We start from the raw sequence: 27,129 nt of genomic DNA on the forward strand, positions 1-27,129 counted from the left end.
TGAAGCCTGTCGCGTGACGGGGACGCGCTTTGAATTTGTGCCGCTCACTTTTCTTCACCAAGCAGCTGCTTTTTTGTTTGTTTTGTTTTTGTTTTTACCGCTGCATCCTTTCAGGAAACAAGAAAAAAAAAAAAAAGCCTTGTTAGCATTTAGTTAGCATTGAACTGCTAAAAGTGCACCTGTGTTACACTGAGGAATGCTAACAGCTAGCTCCTCGGTGGATGAAACCTGTGTAATGTTTGGTGAAGAAACGTCACGCGGCTGAAATTTAAGAAGAAGCGAAGCGTCCCCGGACGAAACCGATTGTTTTGGGGGGGGGGGGGGGGTCGAGCTGTGTGTGTTTGCCGCTGGGGTTGGGGGTGGGGTGGGGGGGTGGGGGGGGGGGGGAACTGACCTTTGACCTCTCGGCTAACTCCACAGCACACAAAAATCACAGTGGGGCCACATCGACCCTCCACTGGTGTGACCAGAATCCGGTGGAGATGATTCCTCAGTGAATGATAAGCCATGACAGACCCAGTGTGTCGGGTCTCTTAGTCTATTAGTATATTTAGCAAAACTTTAAACTGCAGATGACAAAACTCAACCTCAGGAAGAAAAAAAAAAAAGGACATCACTTTTTGTAAAAACACGTCTAACTGAAGGCCCATTTCCCTCTCTCTTTGATACCATATAAATTATATCAAAAATTCTTTTTTATATTTATTGTGTTTATTATTATATATAACAGTGGATACCTTTTTCTTTTTTTTTTTCCAGTACCTGTGGCTGAATATTTTGATTCTTTAGAAAAAAAAAAAAGTGTTGATAATATATGTGAAGCAACTAAAAACGATCGAGGATGAAAAATAAAAAAAAAAAAAAAAAAAAAAGAAGCTAAAAACGAAATCTAGGGTTATTTTTAATTTTCTGTTTGTCGACTCCGTCGGAGCGGTACGGGCGTGTTTGTTTAGCCAAACGACGAGAACATATCACTCTGGTCCATGACGAAGAAACCAATGATCGAAAAACTGAGCTTTCTTTTGTGTGATGTCACTGCTAAAGCTGAAATGTTTCTGGACTTTGAAAAAAAAAAATTGTGACCATTTAGTTTTGTTTTCTTTGTTTTCTCCCGAGCTGTACGTCACAAAGCTAAATATACTAATAAAACGGTGTGCTATCTATCAAACAGAGTGACGTCTTCTTCTTCTTCTTCTTCTTCTTCTTCTTCTTCTTCTTCTTCTTCTTCTTCTTCTGGTGTTTTCAACTACAGCTGCACTGTACGGAGTCACAGGAGGGACATTTTATGTATTTCTGTATATAGTTTATATATTATTCCTCTTTATATTTCCACATCTGTATTTACTTTTATTTATTTCTCTTTACATTTCCTTTAAAACTATGGAATGGATTTCCACAAAACCTGGATTGAGGATGAGTCTCAGCACCAGAACCGACCCAGTTCACCTCTGGTGGTGGACGGATCCAGACATTTTTAACACTTTGAGACACAATGTTGTTCTACATTTTTCACATTTATTTAATTTCTCAGGGTGAAAATGGATCTCAATGAAAAGAATCAGCTGCAATTTCAAGCTGATCCAAATTATTAAGCTTGACTGACTGAATTAAAGGAGACTCGCAGCCGCACATCCAAAAACTAAGAAGTATTTAGTCTTTTATTTTGTTTTGTTTGTTTGTTTGTTTGTTTTTTTGTTTTGCATGTCCGCCCACCTCACTCATCTCCTCTCCTGATTGGTTGTTTGGCTCTTTTGCTGCTTACTCACACGATCATAATTTAAAGTCTTATTTAGTTTGAAGCCTTTACAGAACAATGTATTCACACTTGAGAGAGCTGGATCAAAGAAACAGACGGAGAAACAAGAAAAAAGGACGATGTCAGGAGACAGTGGTGGTAAGTGACCAAGTCTCACGAGCCAAATGTTCAGGTACTTTACTTGAGTATTTTCTTTGTGCTGTTTTACTGGTAACATTACACCCTTTAATATATCTACAGGACAGGTACTGTTCATTAAAGCTCAAACAATACAATGAAATTTTTGATGAATAAACAAGTTATTTTCACGGAGAAGACAGTCCACACATGGTTTCATTTAAATTATTGTTTCAGATCTAAAAATATAAACACAAATTTGTGTGTCAGACATTAGTTTCCTCTTCTTGTTGCTCCTGGTAACACTTTATTTGAAAGTTTTTGCAACAAGCGTTAGTAAAAAGGTGATGATCTCCTTATAAGATGCTTATTAACATTAATAAGCCCGTACAAGAATTAATAATAACATCATAAACATTTATTAAAGACATTTATAAGAACAATAAACTTGTTAAATGTTTATAGGTGTGTTAATAAAAGTCTTGTGAATGTTGCAGATTATAGAAACTTTAATTAACTCACGTGTTGTCAGTGTTGAACCTTTTCTTAGCTTTGTTTTTGCTTTATTAAGAATAATACACACTTTATTATTCATTTATCAGCAGTTGATTATCGTCCTATAATAACTATGCAGTCTAAACTGGTAGCAAGTTTTGTTTATGCTCTTTTTTATGCTATTATTAAGGATAATTTTAGTCTTTTTAAAGGACTCACAGGGCCTCATTACTAATATCAAGTGTTACCTCAAACATCGATGCACGGTTTCCTGCAGAATCGATTTAACTGGTAAATTCTGCTTCTTTAGCCCGGCGAGCTTTTAACTTTGTGAACTGAAGTGTGTGATATGGAGACTTTACTCGCTGGACTTCTCTGATTTAACAGTCGACGTGCACACAAGAACTTAAAGCTTCTGTTCCAGCTGAAAGATTAAGATTAGAGCTCCAACGTGGAAATCTTTCATGTTGGATTTGAAGCTGTTTCAGTCTTCAAACGTTCCCGCTCTGATCAAAAAGAATCGCTGAGGTTTTTCTTGGTTTGTGATCCAGCTTCCGACTCACCTGCCTGGACTTAAAGAATCCTTCTTCATTTTTGTACCATTAATATTGTCAACGAAGTCCATGAAAAGACCAGAATAGACTGTTTGTTAGTCCGATTCTCAACGTGTTCTGACTTCCTGTCTGTGGCTCTCAGCTCGGAGGCTCCACAAACAGCTGCTCACTGTAGTTTTTTATCAATGTTACTGAAACAGGAGGAAACTGAGAATATGTTGGGGACTATTTTCAGCAGCGGATTAATCCTCATTTGCTGGTGGATACCGACGGCTGCTGGAGATCCTGGATTACACCAGACGAGACTGTGAAATATGACATATGAGGAGTCACATCGAGGGGTTGTGATGCTCAAAATGTAGAATTGTACATTGTAGGTTACACAGTTTGGCCATCATCCCCGGGTGCTTAGCATGAACCTTTCTGAAGAGGGTGCACGAGCTCTACCAACCACTGAGGATGTAAGTAACGTCGTCTCAAATCAGTTTGGAGTCTCAAGTCTTCTAGAAATGGCAGACGAGCTGTTTGGAGCCATTTTTATCCGTTTTTTTAATGTTTTGAATCAAGTCTCCAGCTGCTTCAGTTGTTTAACAGAGTGCTACGATGCTGTTTTACTGTGAAGCTCCAGAAATGTTCTGTGGACTACGACACTTCACCTGACTTTATATCATCAGGAGGAGGAGGATGACTTTATATCATCAGGAGGAGGAGAGGATGAGTCTGTAAATCAGCTTAGAAATCCTCAAAAGTAGACGCTCCTTACATGTGCAGAACTTGCCTTAGAAACATCATGTTTTTAAGTTTTCTTCAGTATCTCAGTAATTCAGTGATAGTTGTCTGAACATCCACATGTTCACTGCAAACAGGAAGTGCTAACAGTTAATTCGGCAAAGTTTTAATTGAGTTTTTGTGTATTTTATTTATTTCTTTGGTTGTTTCTCTGTTTTAAACCAAGTCTCCAGCTACTTCACTTGTTTAGCAGAATGCAGCGACTCTGTTTTACTGAGAGGCTCCAGAAATGTTCTGTGGACTCCGACACTTCACCTGACTTTATATCAGCATGAACGGTGAGCTGTGGTGAACTGCTCCTTTAAGATGCGACAACAGCCATTAGAAGTGAACCTCCACTTTCATGAGTTTCACTGGTGCATCATCAGTAAGTGTTCAGCTCCTTCTGCAGCTCCTGCTGTAGTTTATCTGCAGTAATGATGCAGAACTGATGCAGGATCAGAAGCACAAAGCAGAGTTACAATAGCTGCAGTCATTAAAGTCCACGGTCTAAAAATAAAAACCCAGAGGAGATGAGCTAAAAATAACCTCAGACTCATTTAGTGTTATTGATCCTGGTCGCACTAAACCTCGATAGCAATGTTTCTGTTCATTCTTTATTATTCTGCAGGTGAAACTGTGAACAAATGTCCATCCTGATGTCCTCGAATGTTTTGTTTTGTCTGACCGACAGTCCAGAATATAATTATGTTTGTATTTAAAACATAAAGCACAAAGAAAAGGATTAAATCATCGTATGTCAGAGGCTGGAGCCAAAGACTGTTTAGAAATTTGATTTGGGGGGAAAAAAAGACAAAAACGATGAATCGATCATTGAAATCTTGGGATTTTCCCCTGTTGACATTCGTACCAAACGTTGTATATCATGCTGACTTTGCATGATTATAACTTGAGTCTGTACCGATTAATCGATTAATTGCCAACTGTTCTGATGATCGATTAATCATTTTGAGTGATTTTTATTTCCTCCTCTGTGACAGTGAACTGAAGATATTTACGTTTTGCGAAGAACTGATCGACATTTGTAGACCAAAGAAGTGATAAACATATAAATCCAAAGTGAAATAAAAGTTATTATCAGCTCTTTTTTTTCTCCCATGATGAGCTTTGAACTGTAGCTGTGATGAATAAAGCTGTTTGTTGTTGATGTTGATCATAAATCGATACAAATATTAAGACCTGAGCAGGTGAAGGTGTTTTCATGACGTCACACGGAAACATGATGGAGGTGAGACAGAACTTGACTTATAGAAAGTGTTTAGTCAACACACACACACACACACACACACACACACACACACACACACTCGTTTACTCAACCGACATGACCTTGATGGAAAATTTGGCAAGATAAAGTAAACACACACCCACACACACACACAAACACAACTCACTCTCTCTCTCTCTCTGTCTCTGTCTCTCTCTCACACACACACACACACACACACACACACACCCTTCCACTCTCTCCTCCCCTCAGTACGCAGGTGTGTGAGCAGCAGGAGGTGTGCGGAGCGCCAAAGCCAAACTTTTTACGCACCGCGCCGCCGCCGCCGCTTCACCTTCACCCTCCTCTTCCTCTCCGTGGATTAACACCTGAGCATCAGCCCGCCGCAGACACCCTCCCCGCCGCTCCAGCAGACGATGGATTAACATTTTTCTCCGGGGGGGAAGCCATGCTCACACTGTCGGTTCATCTTGGGTCGCAGCGCCGAGTCCTCGCAGGGAGCCGATCCGACTTGGATGCCCTCCATTCCCGTTTCCGCATTCCCGCAGCCGCCGTGCGCACTGCAGGCGTGGAGCTCAGATCCATGATCTCGACAGAAAAAACCGGTTCCTCCGGCTAATCTACCCAACTATTGCTGGCGGTGCATTATGTTTGCAGCCAGAGGACGAGAGGGGAAGCGAGGGACTGAGCGGCTGGTGACACAGACTGTGAGAGGCCGTTTTCAGAGGGGCTGAAGCGCGTCGTATCGATCGCTGCTCGGATCGATCCTGGAATAACCGCCGCCGCGCTCCTTCATGTCCCGGGATGGAGAGCTGCTGCCGCTCCTGTATGCCGTGTTTGAGCCGGCTCTGGGACTGCATTTGGCCCGACTTCCGCTACCCGAACGTCCCAAACCACAACCATGTCATCGCCAACCCGGCCGCGCACACGGCGGAGATCCGCACCGTGTCCGGAGACATCCGCGTCCCGTCGCCCAAGAAGCGGCCGGTGCAGCTTTACGCGGCGCTCTTCGACTTCGAGGCCCGCAGCGACGACGAGCTGACGGTGCGGGAGGGCGACAAGCTGTCGGTGATCGAGAAGCGGGGCGAGTACGTGCTGGCCAAGAAGCTGACCGGGTCCCTGGAGTCCGGACTGATCCCGGCCAACTACGTGGCTCTGCTGCAGGACGAGTTCGCCAAACACAAGTGAGTGTTTAACATCCTGATCCAGAGTCACCTGACCCACTGTGCTGCTGCTGGGGGTCTAATCTGCTGCTTCACCTGCTGTAAACTCTCAATATGTTGTCTAAATACACATGTAGACGGACAGAAGGTTAAATTACTCACAGCCATGATCCTTTGCTGGATTCTCAGGAGAAAAAAATAATTTGAAGACGATTGTGAGAGGAAGAGAAGCTGACAGCTGACCGAGCTTTGACCTCCCTGCTGTTATCAGCTGGTTCAGTCACTGAAAACCACCAGAACATCTAAATATTCTCTGATGGGACCAAAAATGTGCAGGCAGAAATGATGAAACCTGACCTGATGTGACTCATGTTTCATTCAGAGTTCAGAGATGAATTTTCTTCGTCTTCTTCTTCCTCTGTTTCCTGATTTTATTGTGATCAGTGCATTATTTCCATCTACTGTGACACAGCAAGAATGGAAGGAGAGGGAAAATGTTTAAGGGGCGCTGGATTATTTAACACAAAATCAATATTTAATCTTTAATATCATCGTCATTATCAATATCTGTATATCATGACAACAATAATTGGAAACTACATATTAAAGTCCATCCGATAGCTTTTTTGCCATTTTACAGTGACTAGATACACAGAGAAATGTTTGATAAATAAATAATATATACATTTTATAGTTTGATAATAAACTTTTTTATCTAAAATGACCTCAGAGCACTGAAACTGTCAACATATCTATATATCTGCTAATTAATTCAACGTTTTAGGTCCAATTATAATCACAGTAATTTAAAACTGAACTCTGAACCTGCTGACATCGTCCCAACATTAAAAACAAAGTTTAACACGTGTCTGTGGAGGTAGAAGCGTTGACCTGCTGCTGTTGAGGCCGACTGGAGCTAAATGTGGCCGAGAGGCTGCACGTGTCCTCCGGCCTGCAGCTGCAGGTCCTCCATTATTCATCCAGCCTGCTGGGAGTCGTCATGTTTCAGCTGAGCTCGCTCTCCAAGGTAGACTTCACTGCCTGAGTTCAAGCTGCTGAGCCAACACTGACTCCACATGTCCCACTGTCCTTAAACACACCACTGAAACTGAAGATAAGGATCTGAAACAAACACACAACAGTGATCCCTTATAATGATGCTGAAGATGAATGATGAAGCAGTTTAGTGACAGTTGTCATAGAAAAACACCAGTGTTCCAAAAATAAACATATTGTCTCAGTTGTCACTGCTCTGCTGTTTAATATCTCCTGAGGCATCCCTGAAAAAATTCCTGTAAGGGGGATACACCCAGTCAATGAAAGGAACAGTTCATTCACATATTAAGAGTCAGTCATTATCTCATCACCTCTGATGCTGATGGGAGGTCAGGTGAAGTTTCGTTATCCACAAAATATTTCTGGAGCGTCACAGCAAAGCAGAGTCGCAGCATTCTCCTGAACAACTGAAGCAGCTGGAGATTTATCCCAAAATGTCAGAAAGAACCAAAAAACAAACAAAAAAAAAAACAACAACAACATAAAATTAGCTAAAGCGTGTGTGCACGCCTGTTTGAACTGGGCACACAAGCTCGACTGCATGTCGAGGCTGTAAATAACATCCTTACAAATCATTTTGGAACTTGGCCACTCTGGAGACTTTGATCGTGCCGGATGAGCTGTTTTATGATCTTTATGGGTTGTTGTTGTTGTCTGTTTTTCTTTTTTGTTTTTGACAGTTTTAAACTAGTCACAACTATTATATTTTTGGGTGAAGTTATCCTTTAGTCTACTGACTCATTATTATAATAATATATGTTTATTAATAAGGGAAAGACCAAGACAGCGCCCATAGGTGGAAATCACATAGAGGAGCCAAGAGGTCCGGATCCCCCTTTTCTAGTGAAAAACAAAACTCTGCCCCCCTCAGTAACCCAAAATCAGTTAAGACATGTAATTTAAATATCAAAATAATGTGCACTGAAAACACGCGTGTAAATAAAAGATGCAAAAAAAGGCGTTTTTATTATTTTTTTAAAGATTGGTCCCCCCCTTCATGTGCCTCAGAGTGGTTTGGTCCACTACCAACCAGACGTTGTAAGTTAGTACCCGTATGTGCAGCGTGACTGGGCCTGTTAGTGATACCGGCTGATTACAGTAAGTAGCTATCTTGCCAAAATGAATGTAAATAAAAGGTGCCGTTTTTCTCCTTGTCACAAAGATTTAGATTTGAGCACAAAAACACCTGGTTTTGTTCAGTAAAACACAGTGTTTGGGCTCAAAATGGCTTCCCGTTTTAGTGACACAAACCACCGGATGTAGATGTCAATCTTCCCGCCTAAAGGATTCGCGTTTTGTCAAGACAAACACGGCTAGAAAGTGTCCCGAGCTCTCATTAATGGATCCAGTGGTTTCACTTGAAATCACGTTGAGGTGCCTCGTCCAAAATATCAACCTTCCCCTCCACATCTGCCCCAACGGCCACACCTGAAACTCAGCTAATCAAGGTAATGTGAACGTGAAGTTAGCTAACCCGGAAGTTAGCATCACCCTGGTTCCCTCCAAATAAAAGCCTGCAGGACTTTTGAATTGTATTATTGATTATTGCTTCACAGTACATACTGGTTTTGTTCAGAAAGATATTCTTAACAGATAAACACCATTTCTGTGATTTTTCTTCATGGAGTATATCAGATAGCTAAAAGTTAAAAGCTAAAATGGTGTATTTAGACGTCTTATTTGATCAAAATAACAACCCAGACCCAGCAGATTTAAATGTTTAATTTGATATTTGATTGGGTTTGATTGTATTGAATGGAATCACAATGGTTTGTCTTGAGTCTGTTATGATATTATAAAGCTGCTGCTCTGCTGCGTCTCACTGTTACTGTGAGTGAAACCTGAGCCGCCCTCCTGAAACTGAAAAGTAAATACAGGTCAGTTTCTGATCTCTGAGCAAACAGGCAGGGCTCAACAACACTTACAGACTTCTTCTGCTCATGGCTTCTGAATACACCCCTTTATTTGTTTATAACTGTCATGTGTAATTATTATAATTATTCACAGGTGTTCTGATTGGTAAATGCTTCTGTCACGTTCACAGTGCTGCTGTTTATAGAACTGACTGGACCAGTTTGTTAAGTTGTGTAACTGTTACTGTAATGTTGACTGTAATGTTGACTGTCAGCTGCAATGTGAAAAATGTCATCTGTGCAGTGATGGAATGTAACTAATTACATTTATAAAATACTGTACTTGAATATTTTCTTCTATCATCACTTGATACTTCAACTCCAATATATGTAGGTTGGATTAACAGATAATTAATTGGCAACTTTTTTTGATAATTCTTAAGTCAGTTGTCATGCAAGTAGAATCATTTTCATTGATTTAAGTAAAACAGATCATATTAAAATCCAGCTTGTACATTACTACATGAATCATAATCGTCTAATGTGTGCAGCTTCTTCCAAAACAAACTCCTTCCTGTCTTTTCTTTGTTTATTCATTCCTTTACTGCTGTTTTACTGATTTATCTTCATCATTTCTCATCTGATCTTCCATTCATCCCTCTATCTCTGTTGTCCATCTTGTTTTTCTCTCTGTGCAGGTGGTATTACGGGAATATAAACCGGGTGAAGGCTGAGAAGCTTCTTCTCGCTTCCCAAAACAAAGATGGCTCCTTCCTGGTTCGCATCAGTGAGAGTCACAGTGACGAGTACACAATCTCTGGTAAGTGCCAAAACTTATTCATCCATCCAACTCCACCCTCAGCCGAACCGCCCTGGTTCCTCTCTTATTATATTCCTGTCCTTCTCTTTGCACTTTCTTCTTCAAACCAGGATTCACACTCTTTTGTATGTTTTATGAAGTCACGGAGCGTTTTTGCTCTTGGCCACGGCACATTTTCACTGAGAGTCCTGTTACCCTCTACATTTATTCTTCACCTCCTCCCTCTGCTCAGTCTCTCTCTTAATCCACCCCGTCCTCCATCCATCACCCCCTCCTTCCTCCACTGCCCTTCAAGGTCTCCAGCCACTGTCACCCTCGATCTCCCTGCCTTCGATTTCTCTGCCTCTTCCCCTCTCCTTCCTTCCTCCTTGAGGTGACTCCATCTGCCTCAGGCGTCTGTGGTACTTGAAACAGCATTAAAACGTCTCGTCAGTTGTTTGCAGAAACGTGCAGCGCCATCATTTGCTCTGAAATTGAAGAACTCATTTCACCCAATCAATCTGGCATCTAGCGAGTGTTTCTTGGTCGTGTCTCCAGTCGTAGTGACCTACATTTGTAAGCCCGTTGTTGTCATCAGATTACACTTTTATGAATGAGCCCACAGCCAATTCTCTAATGGACCTCATGAGATTTGTGACTTCAAAGCTTGTTGTTACTCTGTCAGCCTTGAATCACCTCCAGCTCAGTCCTCTCTCCGCTCCTCTGCTTTTCTTTGCCTCCTCTGGCTTCTCCATCCTCTGCATTGGCATCTTTTCCCCTCCACCCCTCTGTCCTCGCTCTCTCTCCTCTCTACCCTCCCTGCCCCCCCTTCTTCAAGGTCCTTCAGCTCCCGGGGGGAAAATACTGCAGTTACACGTTCAATTTTCACTGTGCTGGTATTCCTGAAATATGCATCATCAGTACTCTGTGTGCATATGAGCTGGAGATCGAGGGTAGAACTCCCCACGCCTTCAGTATCTCCGTTTTATGGCACGATTACACACATTCCTGTCTGATGTCAATCATAAAGCCATGATTGTCTTCATGTTCTTGGTGTGTATCTAATGTTAAACATCTTGGTGTATGTAGATGCTGCAGTCAGTATGTGATTGTAACTTGCATTATGTCACAGATCTCTGGCTGAAGAAGAAAGTCTGGTCAAGATTTAAAGGCACCATATGTTGAATTTGTTTGGTGGCTTTGGTTTGAAGAAAAATATTGTTCACCAGGGGCGGCTTTCCCCTGGGGAGCCACTGAATACTAATAGTAAACCATGGGCTTGGATTATTAAACAATAAATTAAAAAATAGGGAAACTACAAATTTAAAGAAAATTTGACCTTGTAGTACCTTTAATTGAAATGGAGCATTTGTGTTTAGCGAGGTGTTAATGCTGCACTTTCAGGGTTAGTTCGCTGTTTAGAGATCAGCGCATATAAATGAACTGCCTTCTGACCTATCAGTTCTCTGGAAAATTGAATGATAATTCGTTGAAGATCACGTTGTGCTCGGCCCCCTCTTATCTCCTTCACTACACTTTTTTTCCTGTTTGCTGCAGGCGGTGTCAAAGCAATTTCATTGTGCTTGTTTTTATGCAGATATCCTTCCAACAGAGACGGATTACAGCACCAGAGCCATGTACTTAATAATAATGATAAGATATGACAGTACCACTTTGAATATTTATTTTATTATTTGCTCGCAGGTCTGTTTAACACTGTGTGTGGTCACAGCTGGAAGAATAAGACTGTCACACACGCTACAAGAGTATCTAAACAACATATTTATTTAGTTAGGTTAGTGATATTATAAAGCTGTTAATTTACACAGTCACACAGTCTGTGATTTCACTTCTGCTGTCCTTTGTGGATTTGGCAGCTGTAACTGTGGGTTTTTATCCAGGATTATGTGTTTGCTCTGCTGCCAGTAGAGTTTGTGATTGGACTGGTGCTGCAAACATCTCCCCTTTTTTATTTGAACAGGCTCGTGGCTACATGTGGGAAACCTGGGTTGACTTCTGGAGTTGGTGGTTATCAACTCGTCTGACCGCTGAACAAGATTGCACTTGTTAGTGTTAGTAAAGCCGGATAACTAAATATATTCTGGTTACGCCTGTTTAGTGCTCCCAGTAATCAAAGCAGAACTTAGAAATGTTCAGATTCTACGCTTGGTGGCAAACGCATTGCAGAAGGTAAACGTTGTGAACATTACTGCTTCCTGTCGAAGAGTGCAAGTTTAAAATCCCTGTAGAATAGATTTTTAAAGAAATTACATCAGACAACCTCAAGAGGGGCCATGAAAAAACTTTTCCATCACATTATTTCATCCCATCTTTGTCTTTTTATTCGGCACTTCGAGCTGCATTTTTGCTGAAGATGCTGTATGAATAATGTATCCCGTCTTCTCCCTCGATGCTCCATATTCTCTCTTTATGGAGATCTAGAAGGCGTATACAGAGAGTGAGTGCTGTTTATGGTGAACATGTTTCTGTATTAGTATGCTGCTGGATTATGGAGTTATTTTTATTTGACTGTTCTGTTCTATTTGAGAGAAGAGAGAACCTTTTCGGGAGTTTACATCTTGGTCTTTCAGTACCTTGGCAGTTCCTTCTTTTTCCTTTTTTACAGTGAACAGCAAGAAGCAAAAGTATAACAACTGATGAGGATAAGTATATTTTATTAATGCAACAATGGCAGAAACGGGGAAACATTAATGTGGTTGTTTTGAATTTAGATGCATTCATTTGGGGATTTTGCAGATCAAGTCATCCTGGTGTAAAATGCAGGTATCAAGCTAAACTTGTACCACAATTACCCCAAAAAACAAAAAGGTGCTGCAAGCACAACACTGAAGATATTATCCAAGCTGCTGCTTCTTCAGAGCCACTTTGTCTAAAAGTCTGAAGTACACAGACATAATCACAGAAACAATCTTAAAAGAAGGGCTGTTTTTAGATTTCTAAAAGATTTGTCCTCTCTGTCATTCAGCATGTTTGATGTTTCTCCTCTACTTTCTCTCTAGCTGTCCCTTTCAACATAAAACCACCTCCTTCCAACACTTCTTTTCATTTTCAAAGAGACAAATATTCAGTTTGTGACAAAGAGTGAAATGATACCTTCTGAGTTTGACTATGAAATTATTACATCTGAACAAAAAATAACTCGATCTGTTTATTTCCTGTCAGTATTTAAACACAGACTATGTGACCTCATTGACTCTCCTCCTCCTCTCTCAGCCCGCAGTGAGGGGAAGGTGTATCACTTCAGGATCCAGCGCTCGTCCATTGGCGCCTACTTCGTGTCGGATAAGATCTCCTTCGCGACGCTTGGCGAGCTGGTCTCATACTACCAGAAGAACCCGCGGAGCCTTGGGGTGGTTCTGGAGGAGCCCTGCGCCCAGCAGGTAGGATACTTATACAAAAACACAAATGGTTTTTTACTCCTATTCTTGTGAGGACATAATGCGTTCATGAAGCTGCACTGTTGTGTTTCAGTGAGCAGTTTTATGGCCAACAGACTTTCAGGAGTGTGACTGTCAGTTGATCATAGTGAAGGATTTTGGACAACATTTCCCTGAGGAGTTAATAAAGCTGAAGAACCAGATATTTCTGTCAGGAGTTACAAAATGAGCTAAAAGGAGAGTGAATAGTGGATTCATATTTGAGACACAAGTCCAAATGAAGGGCAGCGTCGACATGATCATTTAATTGGAGTCGTGTTTGGGTCAAGTCTCTCTCAGCTCTGTGTTTTTTCTCCACCTGGTTCTTTAGCTGCTAAATACTCCACTATCTTCACCAGCTGATTTCTAACTGCGTCAGTCTGCTGAGAAGGAAGTGAACAGTGGCTTTTAAAAAATATTCTCTATTGCTGTTAGACTGCTGAGATAAAGGCAAAACACTAAAATCTAAAATCTCACTTTCCAGAAATGTCTCATGTGTGAAATTGTTCCTCACAAAGATAGAAGTATACGAGCACACATGAGAAACTGTTGGTATGTTTATGTTTCTGAATCCACACCCAGAGATCTCTGCTTACTAATAACACTTGCATAACATTTATATACAGACTTTATTGTTTCTGAGGTGAGAAATTGAATATTACAGCATCACAATTCTCGTTCTGACCTGTTGTGTGATAGGCAAAGTGATAGAATGAAAATACAGTATATTCAATATTTAAATATGTTATAATATGAAATATGTTCATGTTAAATATAAGGTAATATAGTTTGTACACAGTAACAAAGATCACAGGAGCTAAAATGATCATTAAGTGAGAATACAGTCACTAAAGATACAGATATTAATTTCAAGAAATATATTTTCTTCTATCAGGACTATTAAGAGTGTATAATTAAAATAAAAATAAAGGCTCTGTGTTTAGTTTGTGGTGTTTATTTGGAAACTGTCAGCTGAACGATTTCAGTACTGTTGCTATGGTAACATGCGATAAACATAACTGGAGCAGTGATTTAATAATCGTCTGGGACTGTGTTTGAGGTTTCTCGCAGTTTCAGCCACTCTCTCGTCCCTCCTCGCTGATGGAAAGTCGGGTGAAGTTTCGTATTCTGCAAAACATTTGTGGAGCTTCACAGCAAAACAGATTTGCGGCTTTCTGCTGAACAACTGAAGCAGCTGGAGACTTGATTTAAAATGCTGCTCAGGTAAAAGTGTTAGCAGGAGCTCAATCATGTGTCTATGGTTTGATAAACGTCTTTTCAAATGAATCTGGGCTCTCTGGCCGTCAGGAGATGTGTCTTAGGAAATGATCACCTTCTATTTTCATTTATATTTTAAACTGTGTCCCAACATTTTGGAATCATTGTTGCTCTCCCTCTTTGTACGTTACCAGAAGGTGAATTTGTGCCAAGAATTCAAACTGACTTTGGCAAAATGATGCTCCACTAAACTGCAGCTAACAGAACTGAAAAATGAAAACAGTTCCTCCTGATGATTTAAGTCAAATTTCAGGCAGAAAAGGCTCCAGTTTTTAAGTAAGAATCTGAGACAAAGTGTCATAAAGATGCTGAATTCATCCCTCTATTGTTGCACTGCAGCAGGAATTTTAATTAGGGCGGTCTTATGCTTTACGTGAATAAATTAATACTGAGAGGCAAATATATTCGGAGTGTAATTAACCAGTGTAAAATATTTGGAACAGTTTGAGAGTAATATCACGTGGCAGTGCTGTAATTACACGCGCTATCTCTGCAGTGCAGCTTACATTAAACCCCCGGCGCGCTGTATTCTTTATTCACGGCTCATCAGTTGGAGCCCAGCGGGGAACAGCTCACTGAGGGCTCTCAGTATCTGGAGACTTTCACTGCAGGATGAGGAGCCACTCGTTTAAACAGCAACACGCCCACTCGTCAGTTTGGAGAGAGTCACATTAAACACAATTGGTTGGTGTTTAGGGCAAAGGAATATTACCTATTATTATTATTATTATTATTATTATTATTATTTATGGATATTAAAGATGAGCAGACGAGTGTTGAGATCTAAAAAAAAAAAAGAAATCTGGACTTCTTCTCGATCAGAGGACGCTCAGTGATTCCTCCCCTCTTCTCTCTTCCCTTCCAGAGGAGGCTGTGAGTCTGAGGCCACGGACACACTGAGGCAGAAACACACAAACACAAACTCCCACACACAAGTTCAAATCACAGATTCAGCATGTAACTCCACACTTTCATGTTTTAAACAAACACACAGCAGAACTTCATTAAGCATTAATATATGTCGGTATCTTGAAGTGATGAGACAACACTTTGTTTTCATTTCAAATCATTTTAATCATTTTCTTTTTTTTTTAAAGCTTGTATAGACTTTGATTCTGTTGTTAACTGTGTTATTAATGTATTAACAGAACAGTTCACCCAAAAGGGAAAATTCAGTCATCATCACCTCCCCTTCATGTTGATAGAAAGTCACGTGAAGTTTTGTAGTCCACAAAACATTTGTGGAGCTTCGCAGGACAACAGCGTCGCAGCAGTCTCCCTAACAACTGAAGTAGCTGGGGACTGATATAAATGGCTCCGTGCAGCTCGTCTAGAAGGCCCGAGGCTCCAAATTGTTTTGAAACGAGGTTATTTACGTCCTGGTGTGCGGTAGAGCTCATGCACCCACTTGTGAAAGGTGCATGCCAGGCCCCCAGGGAGAGCGCCGCGCTCTGAAGCCAACTTTTATAATGGCCAAACTGTGTAATTAAAATTTTAAAATGGTGGATACAGTTTGAGCGCCATAACGCCCGCGATGAGACTCATTCGACTGTTAATATTTTCACACATGGTGGTGAAATAAAATTTTAGAAAGCCATCAAGAGCCAAGTATCTAATCATCACGCTCTATGGTTCGCACAACATGGAAGGTCCAGATGTTCGTACAGGCGGGAAGTCGATGTTTTTTGGCTTCATGCATCACTGAGCAGCTTTTATAGGAATTAACAGTCTCTGCCTCAAACGCTGTATCCACGTGCAGCGCTTTTAGTTTAGCGCTACAGTGAAGATATCAGCTTTAAAATGGTGTAAATAACATCTTTTCAAATCGATGTGGGATCTCTGGGCTGTATGGAGACATTTAATGTTTTTCTTTGGTCGTCTTTTCCGTTTTAAGACGAGTCTCCAGCTTCTTCAGTTGTTCAGGACGATGCTGCGACGCTGTTTTGTGGACTTGGAAACATTTCTCGATGAACTGTTCCATTAACTGTATGTTTGTATTGATGTGCCTTTTTTTTAATATTTCATGACTCTGCTGCAGCGTAATGGGGCTGATGTTATTGAAGACTTTTTTGTAATTTAAAAGTTCACTTTGTGACTTTGTTGTAACCCTGAAATCTTCAAACATCATTTCATCTCACTCTGTACCATCAAAGACACACAGCTAATAACACTCACAATTCACGATTATATTCATGATTTCATAGCCCTAAAATATGGAGACCATAAAAAAAATAGGCCAATGTTTTTCTCATCATTTATAAACCGCTCAGCGTCACAAACTGCCTTTCCCTCCACAACTTCAAACTGAGGGATAAATCTGCTTCTAGAAAATGACACACATTTCACATTTTGATTATACCGAAACACTCAATTCAATTTTTCGCAGTAAAAGAGTCACTAATGATGCTTTTAGTCACTTTTTATTGACCTGGCACAAGATTTAGCTCTGAGTAATTACTCAGCCAAGAGACACAGTCAATATAAACGGAGGCAGCACAGGGACAGACGGGTCTGATTCTTCTACCAGCTTTTGCTTTCTAAAAGCAAATCGTTCCTGCTGTTTAAACGCTCAATAAACTGCCCAACTGACTGAGCGAAAGCCAAAGTGGGTGGATTTGTCCAATTTACAGCCATTAGTGATATTATGTCTTGGGTGATTATAAATGATGAGAGAAAAACATTTTAATGAAGAGGAATTAACAAGAAATGTGGCTCCTTTAAAACGCACCATAACTTGTTATAATGATGGAAGAAGTGCTAAAATCTTCACGCTGTTCCGTCTGAGGTATAAGATGGAGCAACTGACTGAAACCAAATGTTGTTTATTTCAATTTCAATCCTTTTTTAATTTCAGTTTCTTTTTGACAAGCTTTTGTTGGTAACACTTTATAAACGGGTTCATATATTCACCATTAACTGGACTAATATTAGTAGTGTCTTGGTTTTTCATTTGTCTGCAAGAGATTTTTCCCTCAAAAGCCTCCTAATAACTGATTATTGATAGTAAGTAAAGACGTTGCATGAATTTCATTAAGTGATGATGCCTGATGAGGTGTCTGTTATCAAGTATTAATGGTCCGTTCATTCATGATTAAGGACAAATCACTGAACATAAACTAGTCGGCTCAGTTCATGAGGCCTTCTGCTCAGATAATGTCCAGAAAGATAAAATACCGTAGCAAGATTCAAAGTTGCTGTCGGGTTGACAAACAGTAGTAAACGTAATGTGAAAAATAAATGAGTTCACCTATTTTCAGCAGTTTTCTAACAGGAAGTGTTGTTGTCGTTAGTGCAACGTCACAATGATTCAGTCCATGACTGTGAGTCCATTTAAAGTGAAGTGTTGCTCATTACTAATTCACTAGAACCAATTAACCCACAAATGTTTAACTAGTTAAATAGTTATGACCTCGACTCAGAATGTGGAACAGCAACATCTTCCTCATGCACTCAGAAAGCAGCAATTAAGATGTTGCTGAAGAAAAACTTAATATTCTAGTGTTGTCAAGGCTTCATTAGCAAAGGAAAAACTAAATCTGAAGTCATTTATTTATTTGAACGTGTCGACCAACAAGTTGTTTTGTGTATCATCTCATTAACACTTGAATTTATTTTCTAATCAAGTTGATTTATGGTGTTTTATTTATATATGTGCTAATTATTTAATTTATTAATCATGTTTTTTTGTTGTTTTTTTTACCAATCATTTCATTTTACGTTTATTGAAGCACTTGATTATTAGAACAAAATGTTTTATAACATCTGATTTTTTGGGGATTTTTTTTTACTGGCAATAAATTTGTCATAAAACTTTCATGAGGTTCATGTGTCATTCTTTCATTCATTAAAACATCTTTCACTTACCTCTGACAACGCTGCTGACCGGTGAGTGTTTGATGATGTATCTGCCCGATACATCATCAAAAGTGAAATCTGCCCTCTGTGAATCTCACCTGGAGACGGACAAGAATAAGAATCTTGAGAGAGTAAAAATATGATTATAATCTGACAAGGTGAAGACAAAATATAACCAGATATTTCAAGATTGTAACATGGTCCAGGTTTATTTTGTCCATTGTGAAATTAGAAAAGAGTTATCGGACTTTCACAGATCTCCTCATGGAGATCGAGACAAACGGCAAGACAGAAAAACAACAGTCAGTGTTGAGGAAAAGTGTCCAGAACATTTAATTAACTATAACTAGTCCAAATCAAAGACGCTCGTTGTTGTATTCAAAAGCACATTTCTGCTTCAACTTCTCATTTTGTCTTTAACGTGAATTTCAGCCAACACTGGTTTCCTACTTCATCCAACAGGTTTGGTTTGCGGTTGTTCGTATCTCTGCAGCAGCGTCTGCCTTCTCGTTTTTAAACTGTGGTGATGTAAAGTTGTCTGGACTCACTCTGTCGTCTCTGTGCAGCGGGAGCTGTTCGACATGGAGCCGTGGGAGAGACCTCGAGAGGAGTTCAGACTCCACAAGAAACTTGGAGAGGGACACTTCGGAGAGGTGTGGGAGGCTCTGTGGACCACGGAGAACAAGAAGGTGGCCATAAAGACGCTGAAGCAAGGTAAAGATGTAGATGTAAGATGGCTTGAGATTTCTCTTCCATCAAAGTTAGTGTTTACATTTCCTTACACATCAACTCCACATTTCAAGTTTCTAGTAACTTTGCAGATTACAGGCCACTTTCTTTGATTAATTGTATTGCCAATATGATTACAAAAACCAACACTTATTATGATAATCAGCTAATTCAGAACATCAGATCTGAGGCAGCTCATCAGTAAATAAATGCTTGTAAATATGTATAAAATGGACTTTTACTGTACTTTTTATACTTGTATTAAATTTAGCATAAATGTAGCTGAGTACATTTAATATCAGATACTTGGATGCTTTCCAGTTTAACCTCTCACCTGGCTGCAGTGATGTACAGGTGAACTCTATGACATCACTGTTAGGGCGTGGTTACAGGTCTTACAAAACACACTCCTGATCCTGATCACGCCCGACAGTGACGCTGCAGTGAAAAGAGGGTTGGGACGTTCAACCAGAGAACAGATACTGAAACTGATGAATGGCTGCTGTTCATTCTTTCATTCTTCATAACTTGTCCAGCTTCATTCCCTCCAGAGAGAGAGAGAGAGACAGAGAGAGAGACAGAGATACAGAGAGAGAGAGAGACAGACAGAGAGAGAGAGAGACAGAGAGAGAGAGAGAGACAGATACAGAGACAGAGAGACAGAGAGAGAGAGAGAGAGAGACAGAGAGAGAGAGAGAGAGAGGCAGAGACAGAGAGACAGAGAGAGACAGAGGCAGAGACAGAGAGACAGAGAGAGAGAGACAGAGAGAGAGAGACAGAGAGAGAGAGAGAGACAGAGAGAGAGACCGAGAGAGAGAGAGAGAGAGAGAGAGAGAGAGAGAGAGAGAGAGAGGCGTTTCAGCCCGGTGTTGGGTTACTCTTGTAATGTTGTGTGCAGCCAAAAAAAAACAAAAACACAAGGGACTGTATTTGTTTGGGCACTTTGCAACAAATGCTTGTGAGAAGATTTAAACCCACCACTTTAATGTTTGTGAAATGCAGAAACACTTCTTGCTATTTCTTTTTAAAACGGTCCAGGATTTTACAATTCAATCACGTTGTCATGGCAGCAACATTTCCTGTTTTCTGCCCGGACACTTTGCACAACAACAGAAGCCCCCAGTGCAACACAATACACGATACAAAACATCCTGGCTGGAGTGTGTGCTGCCGTGTTTTTGTCATCAGTCAGCGGAGTCTTTTCATTCAGTGCGACAAAAACTGAATGTAGAGAGATGAACAAAAACATGGTGAGTGCGATGGAGAGCAGCGACGAGACTCAAATATTTTAATGACAAGAAATAATTTGAAAATATTAGAAGGAAATCACATAGGAGTCATTACACACTAACTCACAGAGAATTAAAAACTTCTCCCAGTTCTTGTCTGTAGATCTGTGGCTAATTGAGATGAATAATAATTATAAAGAATTAAATATTCTTCCTTCGGGTGCATGGTGGTAGTTCAGAGATTAGAGTACTTTTGGGGGAGTTTTTCTGTCTTTCCCACATTCCCAGGTCAGAGCCATGTGTAGGATCATATAACAATCATGATACCAGAGTGAAACAAAGCAAGTGAACCAAAGGAAGCTTTATCTGAGAGGCTTTGAAAACTGCGATTAGATTACGTTACACATCGAGGGGACAAAGAATAAAGAGGTGAACGCTTCAAAAAAGGGGGACAGTAAAAGAAAAACTAAAATAAGCTTTTGCTGGAATTGATGATGAATTAAACTGTGGATTATACAGACAAGGTTGTGAAGGATTATTGTATAAATTCACCAATGATTCTGTTCTTCTCCCTCCAGAGGACACGAAGCAGGACGAGTTTGTGAAGGAGGTTCAGGCGTTGAAGAGCCTCCACCACCCGAAGCTGATCCAGCTGTTAGCCATGTGCTCCAGAGGAGAGCCGGTCTACATCGTCACCGAGCTCATGAGCAAAGGAAGCCTCAAGTCCTACCTCGCCTGTGAGTGCTCGAACACACCATCAGATAATAACTCACGGGCTGCACACTCGCACCTGAGCCGGGGTCATAAACGTTTATCTCACGGCTGTAATATTTAACGCACACGTCACCTGGCCTGCAGCAGAGAGATGATGGTAAATCAGTTCCTCGTCCACAACAAGTGTTTGATTTCCTGTTTCTAGACTCCACCTGGCTGCTTTATAACAGAGGAGACGTTAATATACAAAGAGATTTAGACCAGGAGGTTAATTTAGCTTTTCTTGGGTTTGAGAGTTTTTTTTTTTTTTTTGGAAAGCCCTTTGAATCAGTATTTAGGCCAAGTGACGTTAAATCTGTCCTCCCGTAAATCCAAAGCAAATGGAATTATAATCTGTGTTCTGGCAGCTCCGCTCGGCAGAGAAATATTGTTCTGACGTTTTACAAAAGGCTTTAATCGCAAGGAGTCTTAGTGAGCAAAGTGTGAAGGCTCTGACTCATATTTCTGATTCTTCATGCTGTGTGTGCGACTGCATGTCATTACTGTACTTATTGGCCGCCTGCATATATTTAGCTTCATGGATGATGCAGCTCTCCGCTACGCTGAAACACCTCAAACAAGGAAGGAAGAAAAAATGATTTCCTTTTAAAAAATGCGGTTAGGAAATTGTAAGAGTAACCTACGTGCAGGTTAAAATCATCTTCATCTATAAAAAATGGATCTGCTGTGGTGTAAACAACACTGAACAGAGCAGAACTGTTTATTTTACTGTCTCATTGCTTCCCCTGCAAATCACACAAACAGTTTAGTGCTGCAGGCGATCTGTTTGCTCATCTCCACCGCAGTAAACATTCAGTTTTATGAGTCATTTAGAGTCATTCAGTCTTGAAACATGACAGTGCCGTCTCTGGGAGTGACAAGTTATAAATCAGAAAGAAATAAGCGCTTGTATTGTAGCACCTGACACACCTTTAGTTTGTTTGTTTAAGAGGAATGTGCTCCTCAAACGTGATGACATCTGACTCTTGAATGCACTTCTACAGTAAGTGGATTTAAAAGGGCATCCTCCAATTTAATGTCATGTTACAAAACTAAATAATGCAAAAGTGAAGAGACAGAAGCACTTACACCGAGGGTTAGAAAATGATTCTAGAAGCATCTTTTGTTTTGTTTGTAGAAAACATCAGTGGCTGTCAGATTAATCTAAAGACCCCGGATCAATAGATGATGTTATGAAGTGACTGTAGTAGAAGTCAACTCATTTTAAAGCTGAGTTTTATTGTAATGTTTGAATTATTTTGTGTTGGAGTCATCAAAACTCAGTCTGTTCGGTTATGAGATATGACCTGCCTGCAAGAGAAATCCATCATGCTCACCTGTTTAGCTGACTTTGTGTGTGTGTGTGTGTGTGTTTGTGTGTGTGTGTGTGTGTGTGTGTGTGTAGCCGCTGAGGGCCAGGTGCTGACATCAGCTCATCTGATCTACATGGGCAGTCAGATCGCAGAGGGCATGGCCTACCTGGAGGACAGAAACATCGTCCACAGAGACCTGGCTGCCAGGAACGTCCTGGTGGGAGACGACCTGGTCTGCAAGGTGGCCGACTTCGGACTGGCTCGGATCATTAAGGTAGGCAAGCGTGTGTGTGTGTGTGTGTGTGTGTGTGTGTGTGTGTGTGTGTGCAAGAGAGAGACGGTGTGTAAACATTATATTCCCTCATCTGTCGGGAAACATTTCTTCATTTCAGAATGATGCTAATTCTTTATCCGTGCTCTTTTTAAAATATGTATAATCTGTGTTGTTGTTGTTCATTTTCTAAACTCATGTATTCTTAATTTGACTCCGTCCTCCTTCCATCTGTCTGCTATAAAAAGGCGCAGCACTCTAAACAGAATATTTTATTCACCCGGAGCTTCTGAGACATCAAAAGACTCGATGTCAGCTCAGAGAGAGACGGCTTAGCGGTTCTGTGTGTGATACTTAAAACATTACCGCATCATTTCCTCATTACTCAAGAGACAATAGTATTTACTGTCAATAAAGCAGATTCTCCATGAAGACGCTCGTCTCTGTGTTGCATTTTACCTTGTAAAGAAATGTAGTAAATAGCAGAGACAGTTCAAAACATGTTCATAATTCTGTCACCTGGTCTGAATGTTCACCGACTGTTTTCAAAACAGTTTGTCAGCCGTATTCAACAATGTTATGTGATGAAAACGTGTGTTGAAGTGAACATGAAGGTAACTCTGTGTGCAGAGACGCCATTCGTCCTGTTATAAGACACCGAAGCATCACAGTGACTTTAAAACAGTTTTTTAAAGCTGAATACTTTCTGTTAACGCTCCATCGTCTCTCTCTCTTCAGGACAGTGTGTACACAGCCAGTCGAAGCACAAAGATCCCGGTGAGGTGGACGGCTCCCGAAGCAGCAATTCACCAGCGTTTCTCCGTAAAATCAGACGTGTGGTCGTTCGGCGTGCTGCTGTATGAGATGATGTCACGCGGCAAGATGCCCTATGAAGGTACTGTGTTAACGGCTTTCTGCTTTTTGCAGCTGTATTAACTTCTGACGTTCTCACAGGTTTGGTCACTTCTATCTGCACAGTGTGTTTCACTCTGAACATCATTTATTCTGCACCTGCAAAAGAATAATGTGATCGATCTGTAAACTCTCCCTGTTTTACATCCCTCCCCTTTCAGGAAAAAGCAACAAGGAAGTATTGGACCTGCTGTCGTCTGGGTTTCGGCTGCCCTGTCCAACCCGCTGTCCTCAGAATATTTACCGCATCATGATGGACTGCTGGGCCGCTGAGCCCTCCAAGAGACCCTCCTTTCACGCCCTGCACAGCCAGCTGGATACGATATATGCCAGGATATATTTCAAGACTATAGAGGTTTAGAAAGCGGGACACGAGGAGGAAGAAGAGGATGACGAGAGGGCTTTGAACACTGCGGGAGAAAATCACCTGCTGAAAGGAAAGAGAGGAAGGAGAATGAGAAACGACGAGGACTATTCTCGCCGCCTTTTCAATCCACATCCAAAACAGGGTATAAGTACTTTAAAAACAACGAGGTGTGAAAGGACGGAGGGAGCATCGGGAGCAGGAGGGAAATGTTCAGATGATGCTCGCCAAATCAGAGACAAATGAGGAACCCTTCGTTTCTTAGGCTTAAAGACAGCGGACAAAGTGACTGAAATCAGCCTGAGGACGGTGTGTAAATACACTCCTACTCCTAAAAACGTCACACGTAAACCCCCAGCACATTCACAGAACCAACTGTTTTTAATTTTATACCCTTTTGTGTTTTATAACTGATATTTTATTACTTCTGTATGTGCCATGTCTGTGTATGCACACTTTGAAATGTTATGAAATCACAGGTCAGGACTTGAAATGAATCACCTGTCCTCTGAGTGTGAGGCCAGGGCTAAAAATTGAGGTAATGTGCAATAATAGAGTGCTTGTTGGAGTTTGAGCCACGCTAGCATCCTGCTGCCAGACATGCTCAGCAGTATAACTGCGTCTGATCAGCTCCAGTGAAAATATATTAATATATTCCATCCTGTGATCGATACCACAGACAGCAGCCAAATTTATAAACCCTAATCAATCATCCAGAACATCAAAGTGGAGCTCAGAGTTCAGTTTACTCAGCTCGAACTGAGTCTGATCATCCGAATCTGAGACATCCTGAAGCGGTCACTGTTCAGAGGATTACCCACTTATCTGACCGGATGATTTTACCCTCCAGCGACACTCTCATAGTATTAGATGTGAGGATCTGAACTGGTACCATCCGTCCTGAATGATCCAATCCTGAATGGACAGCTTTAAGTCTGTCGGTTTAGTCCATGTGTGTGACTCGACGTGTCTAAATGAACACGTACAATCACTCAGACAAACAAACAGACACAGTGTTTTCTGTTTGTTTTGTTTTTTTGGCAAAGAAAGACAGAACTTAATATCTAACATTGGCCTAAAAAAGCGTTTTAAAGAAAGCTTTATAAACTTCCCCTTACTCAACAACTCACAAAATTGTTAGATTTTTAAAGGGAGTCTGGGGACTTTCTCCACAGGCGACGAAAAAGTAGCCTGTATCGTCAAAATAATGTCTTCTTTAATAAATGTAGGGTAAATTGTGAATTAGTTGAAAGTGTGTTCAAACAGCTGTAAGCAGGCTGGTGCAGTGACACCACGACAAACTGACTTTTCTCACATTGAGAGAAAACAACTAAATGTTTTGAATTTAATGCTGAATTTACAAGAAGGCCCTAAAAGATTTAGAATTCACCAAAGGTAAATCACAAAGTATTACGTTTCTCCTCCTCACTCAACAACTCTTAAAATCATGTTATTTGTGAAGGGAGTCTGGTGATATTGCAGTTACGAGTTCAGTGTTTAGACACATGTTGTCGGACTGGTTTTAAAATGCGTCCTCACGCCTGAACTTGAGCTGTCCACTTGTGATTGGATCAATCGGGACCGATACCACATGTCAGCACGACCAAAATCAAAGTTTCCACCCACCGGTTTCTGTTTTTTCGAGCCCGGCTTCTAGCGTGGCTTCAAACTGATGCTCTTGTTATAAACCACAAGCATTAAGTATTTTATTGAGCCCGTCCTCCGTGACTGGAACATGAGAAGGTTTTGGCGAGATGACACCTGGATACAAAAGTGTCTCCAGAATAGTATGGGAACTGTTTTTACCCTCCTGTGATGCATTTTTTGGGGGTCTGACTCTGTGCAGTGGGTCCACAGAACCATGTGTACAGGCCTTAAATTATTAAACCTCACATTAATGGCCAGTTCCAACTAGAGTGCCTATGTTTACACTTCAGACTCAGTCCACTCACTTACACTCCAGAAAAACATGGACTGGAACGACCTGCACACTGAATCAGCCATATCCAGAACAGAAGACTCTTTTGGGGGGGAATTTCTGCACCACAAAATTGTACTACCATGATGCAATGCAATGCAATTTGAGAACAATGCAACGTCCGTGTTTTTATGCATGACATTTACAGCAGACAAAGCCAAGTTCAGGAAACGTTAGCCATAGTCACCGAATCACACGACGGGAGTTTTCTGTTTTTAGGCTGCTTGCCATCAGGTACCGAAACACCAGTAGTGCAAAGAATAAAGTATTTTAAGTATTCTTTTGTAACGTGTCTGTACTTTTTTATCGTAATATCTACTGTCGCTTCCGTGCTCGTACGAAGCAATCAACTTATTTCCTTTAGTAGAAAAAAAGGAAAGAATGTAGGATGTAGAAAAATTGTATTTGTCAAGAGAATTTCAGAGTCTTGCGCAGTCAACCCATCTGCTCATTTTGCTGCTACCTCATGTGAACGATATTTACGTTTCTGGATAGGTGGCGCCCTCTAAAGGCCCGTAGCAATTATGACAGCAGCAAAGGAGGAAGTCAGGTGACGTAGTGAAAAGAGCGACAGGTCTGTGGAGAAAGGAGGTGTGTGGAAACCACCAGAACAGGACATTCAGCCAGGAGATCGAAATTAAAAAGTCAAAGGTGAGTTATTTTAATTTACTAACACTTACGTTACGCCACGCACATAAATAACATACTTATTAAAACCCAAACGATTTTTGTCGTTAACCAAACTGAGCGTACAACGAAGGTCTGGATGCAAATATTAAGTAATGCTTTTAATTGATAGTCGCAGAGAATCGGCTGCATTAGGAGTTAAAACAACAAAAAATGTTTATTTGTAGCTTTTTATATTCTTAAGTACTTCTATTTTAACTAAATCCATTGTCACACCAGTATTTAATATTTTCTTTGGATATATTTGAAAAGCAGGTATCTTGTAAGGTACATTTTGATACAGCCGATCTCTGATTGTCGGTCGATACATTTTTTTTTTCCATCAGGTAAATCGATTAATCATTCTGATCAACATCCCGATCTGTTGTGCGTGTTGCTGGTCGCTGCATCAGTCAAGTTGTTTTGACGACAGTGTTTTATGTCTTGGAGGGCGTCGATGCAAACAGTCAAACTGCTACGAGAACCTGATCTGATCATTATGAAAATCATATGACTCATGTGGTAACTGTTCAG

General features: G+C 40.8%; 1 protein-coding gene and 2 long non-coding RNA genes across 3 annotated transcripts; 1 reads left to right on the forward strand and 2 right to left on the reverse strand.

Annotated features, from left to right (window-relative positions):
- Positions 1-5,185: 5,185 nt before the first annotated feature.
- zgc:194282 (tyrosine-protein kinase Srms) lies at positions 5,186-26,208 on the forward strand. The gene is made up of 8 exons (XM_037103258.1): positions 5,186-6,123; positions 9,710-9,831; positions 13,045-13,211; positions 18,947-19,094; positions 20,917-21,075; positions 22,497-22,678; positions 23,414-23,570; positions 23,749-26,208. The coding sequence occupies exons 1-8, from the start codon at positions 5,744-5,746 to the stop codon at positions 23,946-23,948; spliced, it is 1,515 nt and encodes a 504-aa protein (XP_036959153.1). The 5' UTR covers positions 5,186-5,743; the 3' UTR covers positions 23,949-26,208.
- LOC119022424 lies at positions 6,616-7,521 on the reverse strand. The gene is made up of 2 exons (XR_005075908.1): positions 7,470-7,521; positions 6,616-7,224 (listed from the first exon to the last, which is right to left on the reverse strand). It is a non-coding gene; the product is annotated as an uncharacterized LOC119022424 (long non-coding RNA).
- LOC119022425 lies at positions 13,224-19,058 on the reverse strand. Its single transcript, XR_005075909.1, has 3 exons — positions 18,929-19,058; positions 18,390-18,478; positions 13,224-15,421 (listed from the first exon to the last, which is right to left on the reverse strand). It is a non-coding gene; the product is annotated as an uncharacterized LOC119022425 (long non-coding RNA).
- Positions 26,209-27,129: the final 921 nt, after the last annotated feature.

The sequence above is a fragment of the Acanthopagrus latus genome, chromosome 7 (assembly GCF_904848185.1).
Source record: "Acanthopagrus latus isolate v.2019 chromosome 7, fAcaLat1.1, whole genome shotgun sequence".
NCBI lineage: Eukaryota > Metazoa > Chordata > Actinopteri > Spariformes > Sparidae > Acanthopagrus > Acanthopagrus latus.